The 24262-nt window shown below is 37.1% G+C and overlaps 1 protein-coding gene across 1 annotated transcript in view; it reads left to right on the top strand.

Annotated features, from left to right (window-relative positions):
* Positions 1–837: 837 nt before the first annotated feature.
* Positions 838–24262, top strand: part of LOC135467573 (disks large homolog 5-like) — a 43001-nt gene continuing 19576 nt past the window's right edge. The window contains exons 1-2 of the mRNA XM_064745349.1: positions 838–1432; positions 17741–17806. Of these exons, the coding sequence (XP_064601419.1) occupies positions 1147–1432; positions 17741–17806 (352 nt within the window). The 5' untranslated portion in view covers positions 838–1146. The remainder of the gene's footprint in view (positions 1433–17740; positions 17807–24262) is intronic.

Genomic DNA, 24262 nt, shown 5'->3' with positions numbered 1-24262 from the left:
AAGAACCGCCCTGTTCGGTTTTGTTCAGTTTACAGGCATATATTTATTCACTTTGCCCGACTACCGTGCCCTTGATTAGTTGTGACGATGCGAAAAAAGTTAGGGGCGAAATTCACGCTGTATGTTATGAATTTTTTTTTTGTTCACTCACTCATTTCTTATATTTTACATCTGTTCTCTCAGACCTTACGAACACGAATTTCGATGAGAGTGACCTCCCCTGCGTAGGTAAATTTGAACCTTATTTGTACAATCTCTTCAAGGTTGCGTGCCATTTCGAATGTAAAATAACAATATTAGATCTGGGCCGACCGTGACTTCATATTTCTGATTTTCTTATTTTCTATATATTGTGTAGTGTTTGACATGAAATGAATAATATTATTTACTAGTCTTCCGTTTTTGCAGAGCGGGAGCCCAGAAAATTTTTATAAAGCTCCGCCCTTTTAACCGTATTTGGCAGGTGCTCCAACTAACAAGACATCCGCTTACGGCCTCCTATCAGATTTTGCATTGTTACATTACACCTCTGCCGTGGCCGCTTCACGTACAAGTACTATATCACTACGCACAAAACAGTTTAGTTCTATTTTCATCTCTTGCTGCGGATAGGAGCTGTAAAATGCCGTCAGAAAACGTAATTTCAATTCATGTTCGACACATACGTATATGAGGTTTGTGCTGTAGAATCACCTGTGCTAATAAATAAAGCCACAGCGTAGTTTCCGATTGGGTTAGAACTATTTTGCGGTGCAGAGTATACGATTTTTGAACTCCAAGCAAGAAGATGGACACTTTCTCAGCTGGTAAATTCTCGCTCAAAATGGCGAACGGTAGACGAGAACTTCGTCCAAGAAACATTTACAGCCGAAAAACTTTATATTTGCCCTGTCGATTGTGTGTTCTGAAAGGCTGGTACATGCTTTTCCCTGTGAACTACCATTTGGCTGACTGCTGGCCACATGCTTGATCTTTGTGGAAAGTTTGGACGCTTTCAAAGTTCGTGGTCTGCAGTGTTGATGTCTGTCACGAACAACATGGCGCAGAACGTAGCTTGTTGTGATTAGGTTTGTTTTAGAAATGGACGTTCTTCCGTCAGGTATAGTATTATCAGATGAAATTTACTGAACGGGGCGACTTTCTGACATGGAGTCAAAACACAAGGAGCTTCTGCAAATTCACAGAGCAAAATTTAGTCTTGCTGTTGATGTTGACAGACTTTGTCCACTTTTAGAAGGAGCAGGTATTTTAACCCCCAATGATGTTGCAGAAATTAGGAATCAGTCAACGAAAGCTGGTCAAGTTGAAACATTGCTGGACATCCTTCCTAGCAAAGGGAATATGGCTTTTCAAGGACTCTGCTCAGCGTTGGAGACAACTTACCCTCGTTTATTGACTGTCATGTTTCTAGGAAGCAACCAGAAAGTTTCAGGTAAATATATAGGGATTGATATGTAAACAAACAGGTAGATCACTTCAGACATGGTTAACATGTTTCACAAGGCCATCGCAGGAAACATCGGCCAGAAGAGTAGTATAAAAATCTACAATCATGGGATACTGTCGCATATACATTAAGTTTTAAATTGTAAATAAATCATTGTTGATATTTGTGACATTTAGCAGATCACTGTTTCATTGGCCGAGGTGAAGGCTTTGGGCCAAATGCTTGAAAGCCTAATCTTGTTTCGCTTCGGATAAATTTGTAGTTGTATAATTTCTGATAATATCACATGTGTATAAGCAGGAGAAAATCTTTTGGAAATTTTAATCCAATTCAATTCAGTGTTAATTGCATGACACTCTGTTATACAGGGTATGGCAAATAGGTCATGTATTTACAACAGAATAGTTTTTTGCTGTCACTCGGTACTTTTAGTGAATAAGTCTGTGGTGTTAGCAAGGCTCGTGTCTCACTCATGCAAGTGACAAGTTGGAAATGTTAAGCAATATGGCGTTGAAGTGGCAACAGTAGAATAACCCACATTCGCCTTCTGAGCTGCGTGCTGCTACACTCACCTCAACAGTGGTCAAATTAGCACTCTGTCACAGACAGTGGGCTTTGAAGTTTGAGGCCCAGATGCTTCCCATTGGCAACATTTCAAAGTAACACATTATACATGGCATGTTTAGTTTCTCCATTGTTTGTAACTGCAAGTTACTGTGAATTGAAATACAATTTCTGATGTAAAATTTCTGTGAAACGGATATTTAATGTAGTAAACATGCCTTCGCTAGGTTAAAGCATAGTGAAAAGTAGCACCTGACTTCTGTTAATTGCAAGATCTTGCGACATTTCAACTAAACAAATGGCATTCATCTGAATTGTGAGTGTGACTTGTGTAGAAAGAATTTTGAGAGGTTTGTTTTATGGTGGTAAGCTCTAAATTACAAATAAAAATTGTTAATTTATTGCAAACTGTGGAATGATGGTAGAATATCCTGTTCTCGTAAAGTGCACGTAAAACTTAGCATGTTGATTTAATTATTTGCTTTGAATGCTTAATGAAATAGAGATTGATTTGTGAATCTTTAATGAAAGAAAATATGGCTAATAATTTGCCACCTATAAATATTCTCTATCCATACATCATGTTTTTTTTTATCATTATACTGCTATTTTTAGTATATGAACTTAAGACCAATTGGCTCACTAAAAGTGGAATATTTTAGGAATATTTGGCTCTTATAGCATTGCAGTGTGCCAGAACAGGAGCTTGTTTATACATATACTAGCATGAACTCGTATGACAATTTAATTTGCCTTCACAGTGGTTTGTAGTTCATGTGTGTATGTTGATACTTTAAATTGACCATAAAAAACTGAAATAGCATGTTCATCAGATGTTGTTTACTTAGCAGATTGTGTTCAGCCTGCTGTGACTGTACCAAGGTTTTCATGTACCCTTATCACTTATCCTCTGAACATATGTATGTAAAAGGGTAGCTTTGTTCACACAAATTATTTAATTTTGAGGATTAAACTACATTGACTTAATTAATCAAACGTAGGGCTTGACAAATTGCATAATTTTCTGAATATATCAAAGTAATCAGGGGGTGGTGATGTGAAAATGTTAAAAAATTGCAATAGATATAAATAACTGCAAGATAGTGCATACTTTCTTTTCAGTCACACGTTTTATGCAGTTTATCATGAGGTGTTTTTAAGACAGTTTTAGTTCAGGGAACATTTGAGTTCCACACTGTTGGGTGCCCAAGCTAATCAAGCTCTAGTAAAACTAAAAGTAAATGGGACAAAACTTGGATGCTTCTGACAGCAAAAGAAAATTTAGTTTTATACAAATTTCTTTTATTCACTGACCTAAAAGCTCTCAAAAAGCATCATTTTAAGTGATATTTTATCAAATTTCTGTATGCCTTTCAGAACCTTCAGTTGTTCTCTAGATTTGGCCCTGAGGAGATAAGTGTATACAATTTGATAATCTTGGTAAGCCTAATAGTCTTACTCAGTATGTAAAGATTTATGCACAGGATGTTGGGCGAGATAAGAGCTACTTGTTCTACCTATACCTCTTTGCTTCGTGTCACAGGTGTCGAACATCCATATTCTGCAGATGTATTAACACCATTACGATCTCATGTCAGCATTTATTTTTCTTTTCATTCTTTAAATAAGTGGTCAGCCTTGCTCTCTTGTGTGATCTTACATGAAGTTTGCAGGAGACCTAGCCTACCACCAATATGACATATAGTATGTCACAACTGGGAGAGGTTGTCAGTACTTTACCAAAGGTTGGTGGTTTACTGCAGCACTCCCTATTCCTGCATCAATATGACAAATAGTATGTCACATCTGGGAGAGGTTGTCAGTACTTTACCAAAGGTCAGTGTTTTACTGCAGCTCTCCCCATTCCTGCACCAGTAACACAGGCTGTCATTGTGTAGCTGTCTTTGACAAATCCTTCATTATGGTGTTAAACAAGGAAACAAATATATTACAATGAAAATTTTAAATTCGAGTAACACGCATGTTAAAAGAATAAGAAAGCTCGAATGAAAAATGTTAGGAAGGTTACCTATGCAGATGTTTAGCAACCTCTGTTTACTTGAAGTTACTAGAAATCCTGGTGATGGAGTATATTTTTTACCTCAACCATCCAAGAGTTCATTAACCTATGACTAGTATGAGTTTTTATAAAAATACTGAAAGTAGGACAACAAGCGACTTAGCACGGACAGGTTATATCACATAGAAAAACTATTAAAACTGATGGTGTTACGAGTGAATGTAACATGTTGGCTTTATAAAATTATTTGGCAGTATTGGGAAGAAGTTTCCCAGGTTTATATATAGTAACACACGTACCCTGCTGTAATTCAACACTATTGCATGTTTGCAAGGTGTTTATTCAAGCATATTCTGAAGACATTATTCTGTGTAGACTGATAAAATTATATCTTTTGTGAAGCCTAAAATTGGTTAATCTAAGGAATGTAGTTTTGTCTGCAAAGTAAAATTGAAAGTGTGTATAAATTGCACTAAAAGTTATCAAACTGATAAAATTATTTCTTTTGTAAAGCTCTGAAATTAGCCAGTCTAATGAATGTAGTTTTGTCTCCAAAATCACACTAAAAATGTACGTAAATTGCACTGAAAGTTGTTCTTTCATATACGAAAAGGTTGAGGAAATAGGGTAGTTTGTACATGTAATTGCAATAATGTTACCATGTAATTTATATATAATTTATGTTTTCTTGAAATTTTTAAAAAAAATTATAAAGACCTTTAAATTAACATCAGAAGCATGTAAAGTAAGTCTTATTGAAGTTTAACACGTGAAGGTTAAAGAAACTGCTTAACAGGTTTATTAATAAACTGATAATACATGCCAACTTGTTACATATCATTATAAGTGTACTGTAAGACATCTTGCTACCAGAAAATTAACTACAAGCTTTGTAGATGGTGTTTTTGGATATCAGAACTTGATTGAATAAGGTTGACTGTAAGGATGAAACAGTATGTACCTGTAATCCTGAATACAACACAACGCTTTGTTACTGCTGAATATATATATGCTCATTCAATGTGTTTAAAAGATTCCTGTGACTTTATTATCTTAATTTACAAGTATATTTCTATGTCCAGACAGTGAAATAAGGTTGAGCTTGCAGTAGATAAATCTCTTCTAGTAAAGTTCTTTGTTAAACATCTGTATCATGAGGTGACTATGTCACACTGGCAAATATCGTCATCTTCACTTGGATCTCTTCCAGTTTTCACCCTAACAGCTTTCAAAACACCTGCCTTTTGTTTTACTCGGCTCTGTTTTTTTGGTAATATTTTTGATTGGACACGGTTGTGTGATTCTTGTGAGCTTTAGTCGTTACACTCCAGTTTTGTTGTCATGGGAGCCGGTTCACATGATGTACACATAATTGTGTCAATGTGAACGTCATACCCTGTCTTCCGTTGTAATATGTACATGTCTTCCAGATATGCATAAGTGAGAGTAAAGCCTTTACATTTTTGAATATTTGGAAACTTTGTGCAACTCTAGCATTCTCATCTTCTGTCTTGCTGCTATCCTGTATCATTTTAACTGCAAACAATTTCAAACTAGCTTTATGTTGACTTTATTATTGTCATGATCCACTATTAACAACACTTGCAGAAATTCTCATAACATCTTCTTGAAAGAATTAAATTGCACATCCTCACCAGGTGAGATAAAAATTACTAACGAACAGTCCACATAACTTTGTAAGGTTAGTTTTTGCTCCTAACATTATTAATTTTGAGTCCATTGTAAATATTTACAAGAAGGTTAGATTTAGGACGACAATGTTGATGCCATTTACAACATGTATCTTATCTCTACATAAGCTTAAAGCCTTCTCTGCTGTTCCTGTCATGTGCATTTTCTAACCATCGGTTGAAGATCAATAGAACCTTGCTGTAGAATATTAAACCTAATACCATGTGTGGCCCCAACTACTGTATACTAGTGTGTATACAGGAACACATATTCACTGAATGTGAATAGCTAAACATGTGAATATAGTCTTGTCCTTAACAAGAGCTTAGCTTAGCTTTTTAACCGTATCTATATATTTTGATTGGAGTTTCACACCTTACTCAACAAGATTTCATTTATAAGATGGTGGAGAGCACAATAGTGGGAGGAAACTGGGCAGAACCCAGGGAAGTAGTGGTGGGGGGACCCCACAACCATCCATAGGTTGCTGCAACGCCTTTCCAAAATATGATTGAGGAAGCCACACCTTATATATAGTAGCTCATCTCATATGTACCAGAAATATTGCTGATCTTGCAATCTTTGTCCAAGTATGCATTGAGTTACAAGTGTTGCTAGTTGGAATAAGGGTGATACAGATAAGCACCCAGTTTTCAGTGTTAGCTGGAGACTATATTTTATGCCAGGATTCACAAGACCTAAATTTTTTCTGTGTGAAATTTACATGTATACTGCATGACAACTGTTAGAAATGTTGAGAAATTATCATTAAAATTACTTAAGAATCTGTTTGACTTATTTTACATGTTGCCTGTAGAGATTGTCCATGATAATGACACATTTTGTGACAGAATTTAAGATTTGAATTCCATTATGTGCTTCCTGTATTTTCACCGAATTCTCTCTCAAGTATAAACCAGCCCCTATCCTAAAAGTGTAGATTTACCCTCTTTTTGACATTGTATGGTTGTAGTGTATCATCAGTGTGTTAAGAAGGCATAATGAGTTTATTTTGTTTTTTGGGGATACTGATGGTATCGGTAAAGACAAATACAATAAGGCAACATTGTTTAATTTTTTTAATGCGGGAAGCGTTATAAACCCTGTTGAGTGTTGTAATTTTAATTAATAGTCATCTCTTTCTTCTCAGAGAACAATATTGTATGCTGCAGAAGTTAAGGGCCTTGTTATCTGTTACAGTTTATCTCATGTGCCTATTTTTATACAGTTATTTTGAATATAATATACCTTGAACACACTCACCTGTTTGTATTAGCATGGCAGTGGTATAGAGTATTTTTAAGACGGCTGACAAGACTAGCTAGCGTTGTGTAAAATTACCCAACTGTGTTCAGGTTGCCTGATTTGATTTATTTTAGTGTGAGACAACATCAATACTTCCAGAAACTCATCAGTTAGCAGTTCAGCCAGGCTAGCTGTGTTCACCATACAAAAGGATGAACTGCAAGGATGCCTGTAAACACTTTCAGTTTCATTAATTCACAGTGTGTAGAACAAGCAGTGTTGTCTCACAGTGGAGTAGCGTGCATGTATGGTTAAAACATGTATATGTACATACATATTGTGATCATGTTTAACACTAGAGTTCTGCCTTTAGCTTTATATTCATTTTGTGTCAATGCGTGTAGCTTTAGATAAAAATAAGTTTTATATTATTGTAGTACAATATCCATAAACCATACATTACATCCATGACTCTGTAGATGTTGTGGATTTATTGGCCAGCAAAGAGGGTTGTCTATGTTTGTATAAGACTTGAACTAGATGAATGGGCCCTTTTATTTGAAGTTAGTGTTGGTGTTTGTTTACAGGAGGGTGTGGCTTTCTGGCTAGTGCCTTGATCTGTGTGCTGTGGCCGGGTCACTTTGACATGATCACATGGTCTGTCTATGTAATACCACCTCCTAGTCTACCCCTGGAGCACATCAGGCAGTTTTGTGAGGCAGATGGAGCATATGACTTCAGTTGTTGAGTTAAAACTTCTCATTCAAGCATTTCTCGAGGATCAATACCATGAAATTCTCCATACATTGGTGCGCTTTTACCCATATTGCAATCATCTTTTTGTCTTCCAGAACAAAATTGTAGTATTGTCTTTGTGTAACCCCAGTTAGCTACATGTACATTATCTTCATCTAACACCCATGTTGTTACCCATCCACCTATGGTTGTTTTGGATAGGGGTGGGGGAGGAAGAGGATGAAATGTGAAAAGGGAGGATAGTACATGTATGTTTAGCAGGGCACATTTTTCAACATGTTAATCGTAAGTGGATGATGCATTAAGGAAAACTTCCATTAAGTGCAAAGTGAGATTGGATTATAAAGTTACTAATTTTAAATTGCCACTATACACTACAGACAGCCCTTTTTTTGCCAGCAACATTTGTTAAGCCCGTGATCAGTGCTGTTGCGTTTTCAAATGAATGAAAAAATGAATGATTATGGCATATCATGTGTTCAAATCCAACTCTTACTGCTGTAGCTGTAAATCAGGAGGTTTGTTGTGCACCTAGCGAAAGGTCATGGGTTGCTTCAACTCGTTAACCAATTAAACTGACCACTGTAAGACATATAATGTACATGTAAGTGTGTGTTGTGTTAAGTACATGTATGTTATAAACTACACTCTACGGTAATAGTGAAATATCATACAGCTTTATACATGTATGTTCTTTTCTGTCACTTTAAGAGAAGGTCGGTCCATTTAAATTTATATCTACTTGTGTATAGTACATGTATGTACAATCTCTGGAGCACTTACAATGAATAGAACATGATTTGTAGCAGAAATGGCAATAGTTATGTTGAAAAGATAAGGGCCAATGTAAACAAGAGGATGTGTGTGGGTGATAAAGTTGGAGGGTGAGGTGAGGGGGGGGGATGTACACAAAGGTCTGGTTGGTCTACATGTACATTCTGGTGTTGTTGTAATGTACACATGTACTGGTACTGGAGTGGAGTGTCTTAGATTGAAGCAGTGGTCTACATGCTTTTTGTGTCCATGAGTGTTGAGGTCAGTGCTGTCACACTGCACAACAGCGGAGATTTATTGTGGGCCCTGTATGCTCCACTCTGCACTGGCATATATTTTTCTGTGATTGGTTACAGCATGAGCCAATGTAGGCTTCAATAGGTAGCATGCAACAGAAGCATGTGACCTGGCTTTTTATACCTAGTAAAGTTGGGGCCATTACACCATGATGATGATGACCTTGGGTTATCTTAATAGCATCTTGGCCAACAGCTAAATGTAGAAAATTAAGGATGTTAACCGTTATAAGCCTGATGCAAGCTACATGTATACTGGTACATGCTTACCTACAGCAATGTCTTCAGTTAGCTTCAGTGTGCTTAGCTGTTTAAAAAATATAAAACTACTGTTCTCTGTAACACCTATGGAAAGTGACCAAATGTGATCTGATTCTGTATATAAGATTGATTGTTGAAAGCTGTGTTATTCATGATAAATGTACATTAGGTTTATATACAATATATATACAGTACTAGATTCTTGCTGTGTTCACTGTGTTGAGAAATTTGAGAAACCAACACTAAAATTCATCGATGATATACTGTGAAACAGAGAAGCATAGGTGAACTGTTTTATACATTTTGTAGGGTTGTAGCTGTCTAACTTACATGTAACTTCTGTAAAGCCACAGAACCACATGTACATGTAAGGCAAACTGTGCTGGTGCCAGAGTGACATGGAAATTCTTGTTACTCCTAAGCAGACACATCAAACTTCGCTGGTTGCATGTTATGAAGGAGATGGACAATTCAGTACAAAAAATTGTGCTTTTATGATTATCTTAAGTAGTATCAGTATAATATTTTTAAATAGTTGTGGACAATATGTACATGTAAATTCATGCACATAGAAAAACAAATCATTTTTAAGTCTGTCCAAACAATAATAATCATTTTAAGGAAACTACATTCTTAGAGACATGTACATGTACGTAAAGAGTGGGGTTGTGGTGTATATATTTATTATTATCATTTAGTGGAGCTGTTTTGTTGGGAAACATCACTATAATATAGGGGGAGGTGAAGTCGCTCTACAGTTTGAATGCTGGCCTGGGGAGAATATGTAGGCCACAGGCAACCTTGAAATGCAAAACATATGGGCCCTGCAGTATGGCAGAGGTTTGATTTGTGGAGGTGTTAAAACTCTGACCAGGTACAAGCTTCTGCTTGTTCATATGGCTGTTGAAACAAGCCAGTAGACAGTGCTGTGTTCACCTGGTGAATATTGCTACTGAATTGATCTATAGTCTTAACCTTAGTAATACTTGACATCAACCACACAATGTTAATTTTAAGGTATTCATAAGATATGTTGATTATATGCTAATAAGGTGTCTGTCTTAATGGGTCAGTTGAAGATTTTCTCAGGGCACAGTGTATTGTATGTGAATTAAGTGTCATTGTGCATTGACATCTTTTAATTGGCAAGTTGGGTCAGAAATACACTTGGTTTTGCCATGTATTGGCAGTGGTCTAATTCGGAACTGTTTCTATTCAGACCAGATCTGTCATTGGTAGAAGCATGGGGCTAGGGCCTAGAAAGCTGTCTAGCTACACTGTACATGTATCTCTCCCTTCACAAAACAGTGGCAGTGGAAACTTAACATGGACATTAATGAATTATAATCATCTTTTCAGTATACATGGAACTTCTAGGCCAAACCTAAAGTGAACTGGTGTGTGCATATAGTGTACTTCAGACTTTTCACGGAAAGGATAGATTTCAGAAGAAGGCCTTTATGCGTTTGTCAAGTGCCATTTTTTCACCAATTTTCAACAGATTAAAAATTTTAGCATTCATTTCAATTGTGTAGTTAGTGTTTACAATTTAGGCCAAAAATTTGATTTTTCAGAGTGTTCAAGTGTTCCAAAATTTCCAAAGCTATAGAAACTTGGATATTTTTTTATTAACAGCTTTAAAAAGAGAAAAGATATCAGAAGTTTAAAATTTGTGGAACCGTTTTATCACTGTGATATTCAGCTATAGGTGTGCTAAATTTTAAAGCATTAGGTTGAAAAATGAGATAGAAATAAAGTATTCTGTATCAAACACAGAAAGGGAGAAAATGACCAAATGTCTTGAGGAGTCTCGTATGACAAATTTTGTCATTAATTCGTTTGCAAATTAATTTTAATCAAAAATTGTCCCACCTCTAGTCAAAATATGAATAGATCAACCTACTTGTGTAAATTTTTTAAAATGTTATTGTTCCATAAAAGCTTAAATTGGTGTTTTTATACATCCTCACTTGATGACGCCACCGCTAGGTTGATTTAAGGTGGTTGTTTTTGTTTACATGTATGTAAGGCCCACACTGCCTGCATGGTCAGAGGTCTGCACAGGCAGTGGTGCACATGTTGTAGACAAATGGGAACAGGAGGCAACAAACATTTATCAGAAGCAAGTCTTTTCACAGCAAGTAATCCCCGTCAGTAAGTTAATCCACCTGAGGAAGTTATAGCTCCTCCCTGAATTAATCCCCCAATCAACAGAACTAAGAAAATACAACTGCCTTGATTCATAATAAGTCATACTTTTTGTCAACTTTTAGGTATACATAATTTGAATTTGGTTTTAATCAGGTGACAGGACAGATAAGGAAATGAAGATTTGCCAAATTTCACCATTGATGGATAGTATTGCACAGCATTCGTCTTCAGTTTTGTGGGCCAGGAGGGTTACTTGTTAATGATAACTGTGCAAATCTGAACTTGTTCTTGATAACTTCAGTTTTCATGAGGTGCAGTGTTCATTTTCTCAGCAGTTCACTCCAATCTACAATGCTCAAGGCCAGGCAAGTTACCTGGTTGCGCTGTAAAGCAGTAAGAACAAAGCGCAGGATAACATGGAATATGTAGGTAAACATATGAAGGATTGAATTGAATTTTGTACTGTTCATTTTAACATGTACAATATGTCATACATACTCTAGTAAGAAAATGCTAATACCAAGAAGACCAAGGCAAAGTAATATTGAAATTAAATGGATGCAGGCAGGAATGCACAAAGTGACATAACTTCATGGCCAAGGTTCAGTTCTGTATGTAATGCCCAATATCCCATCCAAAGGGTTTAACCTTGGTGTGAGGTTGAAGATGTTCAAGTCAAAATGTAATTTAGAAACCTTGTGAAACCATGACCATGTGTCGTATTGTTTCTTGTTAGGGTTGAGCATGTCATTGTTACTGCCTCCCGACTTCCCTAGTCCCAGGTTGTAACACTGTAAAGCAGCAGTGGCAAGGTTAACATTGATCAGAGAATTCTGTACAACGGTGTATATGTGTGGGGTGTACATATGGACAGGTCAGCTTGGTGCATTGGCCAGCTCCTTCACAAAATACCGCCTGTTGTGCCTGGACCAACAGTGCCAGTTTGTGTGTGCCCTACATTGTGATTGACCACCCCCAGACCACCCTCCCCTCCTGTGGTCAATACCCCTATTTCATCTGGGCCACACAAGCCATCCCCAGCACTTAACACATATTATTTTATTAAACTTGCTCAGGTGGTCTACAGGGGTGAATAGGAAAGCAAGATTTGCAACTCTAAAACATATGTTGTATTGTTGACACAAGAAGAAATGGAGCCGTCAAGCAAAGTGGGGACAGTTTAAACATGCATTCAATACTTAATGCTTGGGTTTTTCAAATTTTCGTACGTGTTTTCTTGTATGTGTGGCCAGATACATTATATACAAGTTCATGTATGTTTTTGCATTACAAAAACTTGACATTGAAACATGTGTTACTATACATGTACATACATTTACCAATAAAGTGGTGAACAACAACTACATGGGCCAGTGGCTTGAAGACACCAACATTAATGTCACAATCATTTCACGATGTGACAGAAAATGTGAGGATGTCATCAAGCATTGCTCACTGATATGTACATTGTGTACACACATCACTGTATCCATCAATAACTCTTCATTCAGTGAGAATGACAATGGAGAGTGTAATGACATTCGCAGTACTGTATTGATGCCTGTAAGGATTGGCTGCAAGGTCCGTTATCAAAATGCTTGCACATGGAAACTCTTTGTTTGGATTATACATTTATACATACACACATATAATATAATTCAGTGACATACATGTATGTAGTTCTTCATAGAAATGTGGCAGTGTATCTAAGTGTATTCTGTATAAAGTCCTATTATGTTAATAGTGCTGGACCAAAGTCAGCTAGGTGCACCGATGTACAAAGTTCTGCATTTACCTTGTGACATGACTGCGATGAAGCTGATGTTAAGATACGCTGTATTTGTACATTTCTTTGGTATGCATTGTTATGTGTTTCAGTATACCATAAGTATCTTCCATTCTTTTGGAGCCTCTCAAACTAACCCTGTGTGTGCCACATTGATACATGTACCTGATGTTACCAGTCATTAATCTGTAGTTTATCTTTGTACATTTGTACATTTGTACATGTGGAGTATTTAGCACTAGGTTGACTCCCAGTGTTTGTAAGATAATGTGTAAAACAGCAGGTGCTATACATGCACTGCTTGAGTATAGTGTTCAGAGTAGATGTAGCCTGTGTTGATGTCAGCATACATGTCAAGGTGTATTCAGGTTTCCATGTGAGCTGGACAGAGAAAAGTAAGGACAAGGAGGGCTATGTTGAAAACAGCAGTGGGAGGTGAGAAACAAGTTTGTATGGTTTCTCCATAAGAAGGCCGATAAGGCAAGTCTGCGTAATTGTGAAGCAGATAAACCAGTTGTGTGGTGAGTGGGACAGGATGCGGACATGTTAACAACACACTACCTGTTACCTGCTCATCAATCACAGCTCCTTCCTCTAAAACAGAGAAATAAACACAGGTAACACAAGAGTAGTGTTTGGCTAATCCAGGCATACAGAGGACAGAAATAGACGGCTTTGTTTGTACCTGTTCCTGCTGACTGTTTTGCATGATAAACTCCATGGGACAGTGGACTGTCACATACATGTACTCTGCAATATGGAGACTTTATACAGTATTTGTAGACTGTTACATACATGTAAACAGAAACATAATTCTACCTGCACATGTACGTATATTATAGTTGTTGATTGCTTTGTTCAGGAAAGTAGAACATTCGAACATAAAAGGCTACTGTAAATTTGAATTTACCTGTACTCCAACTCATATCTTATCAAGTAATCAACTACAGTATGCAAATTATAAATATATGTTTATGTTACCCAAATTATAACACTTCAGTGGATCTATTTCTGATTCACATCTGCTTTCATTTTATACCCAGGTGAAGAAATACACATTTGTTAAGCTCCTGACCTTTATTGTTCAGCAATAGACTTTTGGGAGTATTGTGTGGTGGGGATGGGCTATCTGGTATAAACATCAGGGAAAGGCTTCTTGCAAATGATGCAGATGTTGACTGGTACAAATATTCTTCGGGTGATCAGTTTTTTTCCCCTCAGTCATAGCTATGTTCTTTGCTCAAGTACATATATTTTAACTGTCATTTGTATGTATTGTTCCCATAAGGTTACTTTATAAACTATTTCTGTTTGTGACAGAACACAATGTAAATGTTCTTTTGTATCAAGCTCTAGTTGTTGGAGATTGTAATAATATGTTTCAAGTTCATGTAAACACTATCACAAATATAGACAGATATGTAACAAATATATTAAATAGTAAACTTGATACTGTTTTAATCTGCATGTATATTTACATGGACATCTCCGTATGTAGATACTTGATATTGGTGTGACTATTACAATCCAACTGTTGGAAATGATTTAACAGTCAAAACGTGAGGGCGTGGTGAACGACAACATTTGATTATGACACCTATTTTTAGACCTGTCCTAATTCTGAGCAGTAGTATAAGGTGGTGTTCCCAGGACTAAAATAACTTGCTCTTGAAAGGTTATTGTACAGGTGTACCTGTGAATATAGCTGCTGTATGTGGAAGTCTTTTGTTCCCTTCTGAGTCTTTTCTGCTTTTTACACACGCTGTTTTTGACTATGGGCTCTATACTGCCAGGGCTGTGTTTACCTGCAGTACAAGGCGAGAGTCAGAATGGCTTCATGTCAACTTCCTTTTACATCAAAATTACTGACATCTGCTCATAAATATGTCTCTGAAATATTCATAAGCTGATAGAAAATAGATGTCAAAGCTTTCATCCAATGAAAGATGGTTAAATGACCCTTCAAAACCTTGAAATCAATATGGCTCAAACAAGGACAACTGCAAGAGGCAGCAATGAATTATAGCTGAAAAAGCCTTGTGATACAATAAGTATGGAGGGTTTGTCCAGATGTAGTCTGGTACATGTATATCTCCCATTCAGTCTAAGTATGGCTATTAGGGCTGTCCTGCTACATCTTGGCACATCTGTAATGTGACTGAATTGGTGTGTGAAAAAGGTTTACACAAAATAAACATGTAAAGTGTAAGTAAATAAATGTTATGTAATGAGGTCTTGTTTACATATTGGATTGCTGCACCTCATTTTTTCTAAATGTATAAAACATTCTACACAACTGGCCAGATATCGGTCAGTGATTGCATCACATTGTGGAGTATGTTGTGAACAACTATGAAGTACCTGTGAGTGAGTGTCACTTTCAAGTATCAAACCTACATAAAGGTGATACTCCTGATGCGTTCTGCTGAGAAGCATGGTTAGTGGAAACAAGGTTTTATTGTTACTCACTTTAGAGTGAGAACAAGGTTTGACTGTTTCTCACTTACTTGTGAGAACAAGGCTAAACTGTGCCTAGGGTGGGAAAGCTTAAACCATGCCTTACTTTTGTATTAAAGTTAAGCCAGTAAGTTGCAAATGTTGCCATGTGATACTCCATTGTTTGGAAATATATGGTTTTGATTCATTAACCAGCACGTTAGGAACATTTACATCTGATGTGTAAACAGAGAGGAAAAAAGTAACCCTGGGCAAGATTGATTTCTGCTGTTGCGACCATTAGCAAGCTGCATTGCACCCAAACCTTTTCACTCTGACACACGCCCACTTTGGGCCATGAGCTGACGTAGGATATCTAATAAATCATCTTGTTAAGAGTATTATACCAAATTATGGTGTCACGGTGGACAGTAAATATATATATATAATGACTTAATTCCTACCGCATCAGTGGTAACAAGGAATAACTATTTCATGAGTCTGGTATATACAGATGTGCTAGAGCTGTATCCACACACAGTTATGAACAAATGTTCTGCTTCAAGTAAGGTTATGTTAGTTATCCAGCAGCATGGGTTAACTGGGCTTGTGTAGTCGGGGCACTTAGAGATGGATGGATCATACATGCATACAGTCACAGGTAAAGTGCATTCAAGGGATGCAGCGTGAATGCTGACTGGCTGAGAGTGGGGATAGGAGATTCAGGTTTAAAGCCTCTAGTCTTGTTACCTTTGGGACACACTGATAAAATCTGGCATTCCTAAAATTTTAACAGCACAAGCTGATATGCTTAATATTTACATGTATGTGTGCGTGCATTCATATGTCAGTCACCATTCTGCACTTAAGATATGCTGTAAAATATGAGTTAATGAGCAGCAGCCTTGTATTGAATACTTTGTGGTCATTATTATATTGCCTGGGAAATGGGGGAAATGGGTGATTCGTCTACATGTAGAACAGTGCCATGCCAATATGGAGTTCTTATAAGCCAATAACACCTACAATGTATACTGTTATGGGTCACCATATACATGCATGTACGGTACATAGTAAAATGTGCCCTGCTTAAGGCTAAACATACATGTAGTAAACTATGACCAAAAGCCAATTAAAGCTTACGTGTATTAAGCCCGCACCCCTCTTTGTGTATAGGATTAGACATACGGAGTAAGCATCTGTTTTGTTTTTTGTTTTTTCTCTTTCTCTCTTTCTCCCTCCCTCTCTCTCTCTATCATTGCAAGGGGGAGAATTGTTCACATAATTATTGTCAGGTCCATGTATGTGGAATAATTTTTACCAGTGGCTGTGCATGTACGTTGATTAAAATTGAGCAGGTTGAGGTACAGACTAGTACATTGCAGTGTATTCTTTTGTGTAAATACATGTATATATATCAAGAAAAAAAGGTGAGATTAATGGACTGGTCCATTTTAAAGACAGTAGTGTGTAAATGTACACCTGGACATGTGTGATAGTGAGTGTGTTTAACTGTCATTTACATACAGTATAAAGCTAGCACTGTCTCCCCAGGGAGGAGCCTGTTCAGATGTTCAGTTCATGATGGGGAGATAAGTCTAGAGATACTGGGTTCTGTCTCAGCTGTCAGACACCCAGTCCAAACAACATCCTCATATGATCTCATTGTGCCAGCAAAACCAGTGCTTCAGATACCTTTTTTCATTGTTAGAACTGATTAGGAAAATGTCTTATTATTTTAGGAAGTGCATGTAAAAACTAGTGAAACATGTTCATTGCATATGGTTTTATATATGGGTTAATTGTAAATTTGTGGATATATGTTATACCTAGGTATTTGTGCATTTGCAAATATTGTACTGAATTGTTCAAAATCTTTATGCTATGACTTGTTAGTCTCTTATTAATAAGCACATTAAGGAGAGCTGTAAGTGGCCTTTCTTGGGTTATCTCCCTTTGGTTGTTGGGCTACACAATTGTTTGCAGAAAACGGTTACATTATATACATGTACATAAATGCTGCAGGAAGTATATTGAATTTTAAAAAATGTAATGTATATGGGAATTACCATTAGACTAGTCCTGTTATATTTCCCTGGCCATTCTGTTATGTGTGATGTAAAATCATGTTTGCAACAGACCCATATATACATGTATATATATATGTTTCTACGCAGAGTTTGTAACACTTAATGATTAACCTGTCCGGACATCTTACTATACTGGATTACAGAGTGTAGAGAATGTGTAATGTATCACTTAAATTAAACACCATGTTTCAATGTAATATGTTTTTTTGTCCTTCATTACAGGATCCCAGTCCACCTCCCTGACCTGGGACTCCGAGGATGAGGCTCTCCACCACTCCCCACAACCAGGTAAATACTTCAAACTTTCACTTTCAATTTAAAGATGGCACATGTGAACATCAAGTAAGTTTAGGACAAAGTTTTCATACGTGTACCATAAGTTACTCAGCACTGCAATCACCATGAGGGAATACTGTACATCAAATAGAAATCATTCCGTACCTTAATATTTCAAGATCAGCAGAAGTAGTCAAGACAGTGTTTGCACTCGTCTCGATCTACATGTATCAGTGTAGGAAATAATTTTCTATTCCTTGTTACTTTACATGTTTGCATTAGTCACTTTGCTAGTCCACTGGCTCAAGAATACAAAAAGCACTAAAAGCATTAAAAGCACACACACATTGTTGTCTAAGTGTTCATGAAGTTTGACTTATGAGCAAGTTACTCTGACTTGTTGCATCTAAAATTCCAAAACATATGTCCTAAGTATAAATAGGCATTTCTATGTTTTATAGACATTTACTATTAAGACATAAAAAATATATTTGTGTATAACCTACAAAGAGTAACCCTTTGTTGGGATAGTGCAATCCTGAATCTTGTCACCTGTGTATATGTATTTGTTGTACAATGTGACATACAATATCACAAGTGTTGGCTGAATGAGACCAAGGTACATGTATTGTGTTATCAGTAAGCTTAGAATTAGGATTGATCCAGAAATGCCCATCAGTGCTTTGCCTTTTTTGTGGATTACTAATTACCTCATTGAAATATTGGAGGTTGTTAATTATCTGCCTCTGTTGCTTTTATAATATTCAACACAGTGAGTTAAAATATGTAATTTGGTAATATTATAAAATTAAACTTGTAAATTAGAATTTCCAGGTTAGCTTACCCTGCAGGTGTGCCTCTCAAGACTCAATGCATATTTATTGTGCAGTCTGTCTCATGTTACTGAGGTCAGGTGTTTATTGCACTGCAGTGCCTCATGGGTTTTTGTCCAGATGCATGAGATCTAGGAAAACTTGAAGGCCTTGATCCCAAATTTTAAAGGTGGTGTTGTGACTGTGCGGAAAGAAATTTTATCAAATTCATTTTAAAACAGTGCCATGTAAATTCGCCTGAAAATTAAAGTTATTATTGGTAAATCATCATATTTTTCTTCAATTTACTATTTAGTTTTAATACAAATTGGTTAGTGTGGATGCTCAAAGATTTTTCAGAATTCAAATGGATCAGTATTTGTCCTTGCAGAATATTTTAATTCATCTGATGCTCACGTTAAGATTCATTAATTTACTGTATTTTCTGAATAAGCATGATAAAGTGTTTTATTTTGTTCAAGCTGTGATTCTTTCTGCTTTACTTGTTTTGGTTACAAGACCTTTCATTTTGTATTAAGACATCTGGTCCCAGGATCGTGAAGCAATCTTAGACATGAGTCAAAATTTCAAATCCCCATAAAATTGCTATTTGTGATGTAAAAAGGTCAAAGTATTGCTTGACAATGTAAGTTGTGGGTAAGTTTCTGTCGAACAAATTTCAGCTAAAATAAGGAGAAGGAACGTACCCAAATTTGAGGATTAAAATTTTAATCGCTTCGTTATCCTGGGGTCAGTTATGCCGGAAAATACATCTACTATTACACTTATTACATATGTACATGAATGTATTGCATGTATACATGTATTTTATGAAAATTTTGGTGTTTATGGAGTTCTGACTTGCTGTCATCAGTATTGTACACACAGCTAATGAATGTTTGGAGAACCCAGTAAATTGATCAGAAGTGTTAATGATAGCATGGTGAGCTATAAAGCATGTGGCAGAGCAAGGCTTGTGTTGCGTTAATACATGTAGGTACTAGTGTGTACTCTGAAATTCAGTGCGATGGATTAGTGAATTGGGCATCAGACATGGATATTATTCTGGTGGGAATATCAGTCTGTGGTAGGTGGACTGGGGATCAAGGGTACATTTCTATGATGACCTGAGCTCAGTGTTTCTGATCTGTCTGCATGTATGGGGAATAAAGCTGCAAAGGTGTGTCATTTGGGCAGGTAGTTACACACATGATCAGGTCACCTGGTTCTATTTTAGCTCTTTGTTATTTTTGCCTATGCACGTTTATTTTCAAATCTCAGGGACTGTAGATAAAAATGGATTCCCTGTACATGTACCTGCACTTGATAGTTTAACAGCTGGAGGACTCCTGTACATATGCACGATTGCATGGAGTTGGAAGTAGGCCTTTCATGTGCAGTACACATTCTAGGCTATAATAACAGTCATTGTGTAACAAGTACATGATGCACTAAAAGTTGGACAGACTTATAGTTGGATGTTACAGCCACTGCAATGTGCTCATATGAAACTTGATTGTGGATTGATTTTACGGCTAAATATTAATGTTACCCAGATGGGCATCATTCTAAGAGATTGACTGTACTTGTACATGTATATATATTAATGCATGTATGCCCAAGAGAGTCCCCAGGCTGTGGACTCTGTTCAGTATAAATGTATTGTATGTTTTAGTATGCCTGGCAATACAGTTATCACTCAGGACAGTTCATTAAAGTTTTAACCATCAACTGGGTGAATGTATAATGCAGCCTGAATGAATTAGTGGAGACTTATACACACATGATACACAGAGATAGGTCTCTTTTGTACTCCATTCTGTTGATGAAAGGAAAGAAGAAGAAAATTCAATTCCCCTATTTGCATAACATCTGCATAGATCTGTTCATGTGTGTTGCAAGGTCAGTTTGACTATATGACGAATCATAATAAAGCCTACATCTGCTAAGGCCTAAGCAAATACTTCCAATAACTACCTTACTATACCAATTGATTAGTTCAGAATTGTACAACGGTTAAGGTTGTGGAAAGACTTAAGGTTGTAGCAGATTACAATCTCACGGGATTTTCCTGCCAGTTTTCTTTTAGAAAGCATTAGAAACACAATTTGGAAAACAATGTAAAAACTGAATAATTCCGTACATACAGCACAAAATGTGGCTTTTTCTACCTCATAGTATTTCACATGACTAAAACTTAATAGCTTTTTTATTTGTTTATTACAAAACAAAGAAAACTTACATTTTTGGAACATATGTGAGATGAAGTCATTATCTACAGAGATTGCGACGGGGTGTCAAAATACCAGTGCCTGTGTGCATATGCCTAAATGTTTGATGTAAAAATATAGCATTCTGTAGTTTTAGGTACATGTATAATAGCATAGACATGTGTGACATGTTAGTGGATCTAGTGGACCATAATCATCTAGTAACACAAACAAGCTGTCATATTATGAACTACATGTAAGGGCTGCACAGTATTGTTCTCAGATCCACACAACATAATATCTATCTTCCTAAACCAAGGACAAATTACATGACGGAAAGTTTTACATCAAACTATGGAACTGCCTCCTTATCCAAGTAAAATAGCCCCTTCTCTGCCAAGCTTTCAATCACACTAAATCAGAGTTATAGTCAGATACTAGTAATGAATGAAATGTACATACATGTATGTATGTATGTATGTATGCTTTCACTGTATCAGTTATACTTTGATGTATTATTATTATAGAAAATCTTTTCACAAGGCTATGTCCCTGTAACACGTTTGCAGACATGTGCATTGTTCAAACCAAACAGAGGATGGGAAAGGGGCCATCTACCACTCACTTGGTTTGTTTCTCTGTAGGTGTTTAGGGAGTTCCAGCCAACAGCAGGGTAGGAAGAGGTCGGTAATAGGTCGTCTCACACTGCCTTGCTTCTCCTGCTGGTTGGGACAGTTGCAGGGACAGCACCATTGCTTGTGTTGATGTTTTTTTTGTATATTTGAATGTATTGTATATAGCTTCTCTTTTCAAACTACATGGTGCTTGATCTTGTTTTATATATATATATCAATGTATTTTTTGATTGTACTCTGAAGTACATGTGTCCTATATATTGTTTTCTCTGTGAAGGTCATGGTGAAGAACAGTTTCATTGTAAATTGACGGAGCAACCTTCAGTAAATAAAGATATTATTATTATAATTATTATTATTATGCAGCAGTCAAAGCTGCACTAGTGAGGCAATAATGGGTAAATGTTATTATGGCCTACCAATGCACCAAAAGGCAGTCTGTTAGATATATGCGGGTGCTAACATGACTATCATTCTAGCATAAATGATCGTACAATAGTTTGCATACATTTCATAGTTCATTGTTTTGCATGATACTATACAGATGAACAAATTTGCCATGTACAAGGACATGTGAATTTGCTGAGTTATGAATTTGCTGATGTGTAGCGCATCCTAGGCAGATGCAGCTAAACACAGAATCCTCCACACATGCAGATAAGCTGTAATGTCTGGCTGCCATGACAACCTACCTATACATTTTGATACATCATTTAGCCTGATGAAGCTATCATCTTAATGTAAATGTCTCTGGTTGCATTGTGTACCTGTTTTTGCAGAGATAGCTGTAGTAACTCTGATACACCAGACATGTGGCTTCCATTACACCATTATGGTTAGCCATACTCTGTGGGGCTCTGTCTCCATAATAACTTCTCCTACTGTGACAGTGCTAAGGCATAGGTAAATTGACATCTGGGGAGGTTCCAGGTCTGCCCTTCTACCCATGAAGACCCTCCCAAAGTCCAACATTTGCCCTCCCTCTGTGGGCAGCTTCAATAGAACCATCAAGAGTAGGAAGGCTGTGGCATTGTATGCATGCTGTTGTTGTGTTATCAGTCCATTATCCAGTGAGAGCCCTGCTGTGCTACTGGAATCATCTGTCATTACTGGTTCTGCAGACCAAGAAGCTGTAATCTGTCAGTGGTCACTCCCTTCACTGGTCACCTGCAGTGGTCAGCTTTTATCTGCCAAGCTGATGGAAGCAGCAAGTGGTACTGTGGGTAAGGCTTAGGTATGTGCAGAGTTTCCGCATGTAACTGTAAAGTAGGTGCTGTCTGTGTATTGTGTTTTACCAGGGACTATTGTGTAGGTAGATGTTTCACACCCAGTTGGGACCATTATTAAACACCTGTGCCGTGGACTTGCCATATGCAGGCTGCAAGAAAAATGGTTCAACAGTAGCAGTTGTGTTCAGGTCATCTGTTGCTTACAGTGTTGTGTTAGTATTACTGTTGTACATTCATATAGAGATTGGCCTTAGTAGGCCTGACCTAATAGGTCCCTTCACCTCTGCAGTACCAGAGGAATGGAATAGACATTAATGGCCACTCACCTGTACATAACCTCTGCAGTGGCCAAGTGATAATGTGTGTGATGGGAAGACACTGTGTATATGTCCTGTTTGCATAAGCAGATAGGTAGTATACAAAAGTACAGTGTAGATGTTTTAAGTCAGGGAACTGGTCTAGAGTCTGACCAATAGGAACTATCCTGGGCAGTAACAAACAAGATGGAGGAGATGTTTACCCAACCTGTTTTCCAGATTCACCTATGTCTGGAAGCTGCTTGGTTAAGGCAGTGTAATACAGGCGAGGTACAGTTCGTTTTCTGAGCAATATGTTTAGATATGCCAGGTAGGGTAATGACTAGTAGTTCAGGTGTAGTGTGTGTTGAAAGTGAACCACTGGTACATGTGTAATCACACAATCTTGCATTATTCAAATTCTGTCCACTTAATTTATGGCGGAGATTGCAACTATTTGAGTTCAGTGGATGCACAGCATCTTTTTGATGCTCAGTTACATATAGGGCTTAAATTTTGGTATGTCCTGATTTCTCTGCACCTGATTTGGATTAAGGTCATATACTCCCTTTTACTGTACCATTGCTGCAGTTCCATTCTGTGAAATGTGCTGGAAGAATGTAGACAGCCGATGGTATTTCCTGTTCTGAGTGTGTGCAGAGGTTGGATGGCCTAGTGAATGGCTAGTGTACATCCAAATATTAGATTTTAATTTTCAAAAGACAATCCAAACTGATTGTTACACATTGTTTTGAGTTACTGCAAACTATGATTTTTTTGGTACTGTGTGGGCATTTATAGCAATCTGTAGTATTATTGTGGTTTGACAGTATAGTACCCTATGTTTTTCTCCATCAACGCAAACCTTGATTGATCTCAGAATCATGTCCTTTTTATGATTTAATATGTCCATGACAGACTGTAAATCCTGTGTGGACGTTGCCAGCTGTGATAGGAGTGATTCCCAGGAGGCAGAGTCCCGCTAAAGCACACTGTGTATTGATGTACATGTGCATCTAGGAGCCAACCACAAGACAGAAAACAGGCTTTGATGTCAAACAAAGTGGACAGATTTTCGTGCATATTTTATGAAATTGTGTGTGGTTTAGAAGGTGTGGGCCCTTGGAGACTGGTTTATGATGTCTTGCATGTAGCATTCTGTCTGTTACGGTGTCTGCAGTGGGTTTAATCTAGATAATGGGTAAGTCTTACACTTTCGTGTAGCAGATCATGTCTCACAGACAAGAAAAGTTGTGGGTGGTGGCACTATTGTGGGCCTGCAACGT

The sequence above is a fragment of the Liolophura sinensis genome, chromosome 1 (assembly GCF_032854445.1).
Source record: "Liolophura sinensis isolate JHLJ2023 chromosome 1, CUHK_Ljap_v2, whole genome shotgun sequence".
Lineage (NCBI taxonomy): Eukaryota > Metazoa > Mollusca > Polyplacophora > Chitonida > Chitonidae > Liolophura > Liolophura sinensis.
This window is presented reverse-complemented; position numbering and strand designations above follow the sequence as displayed.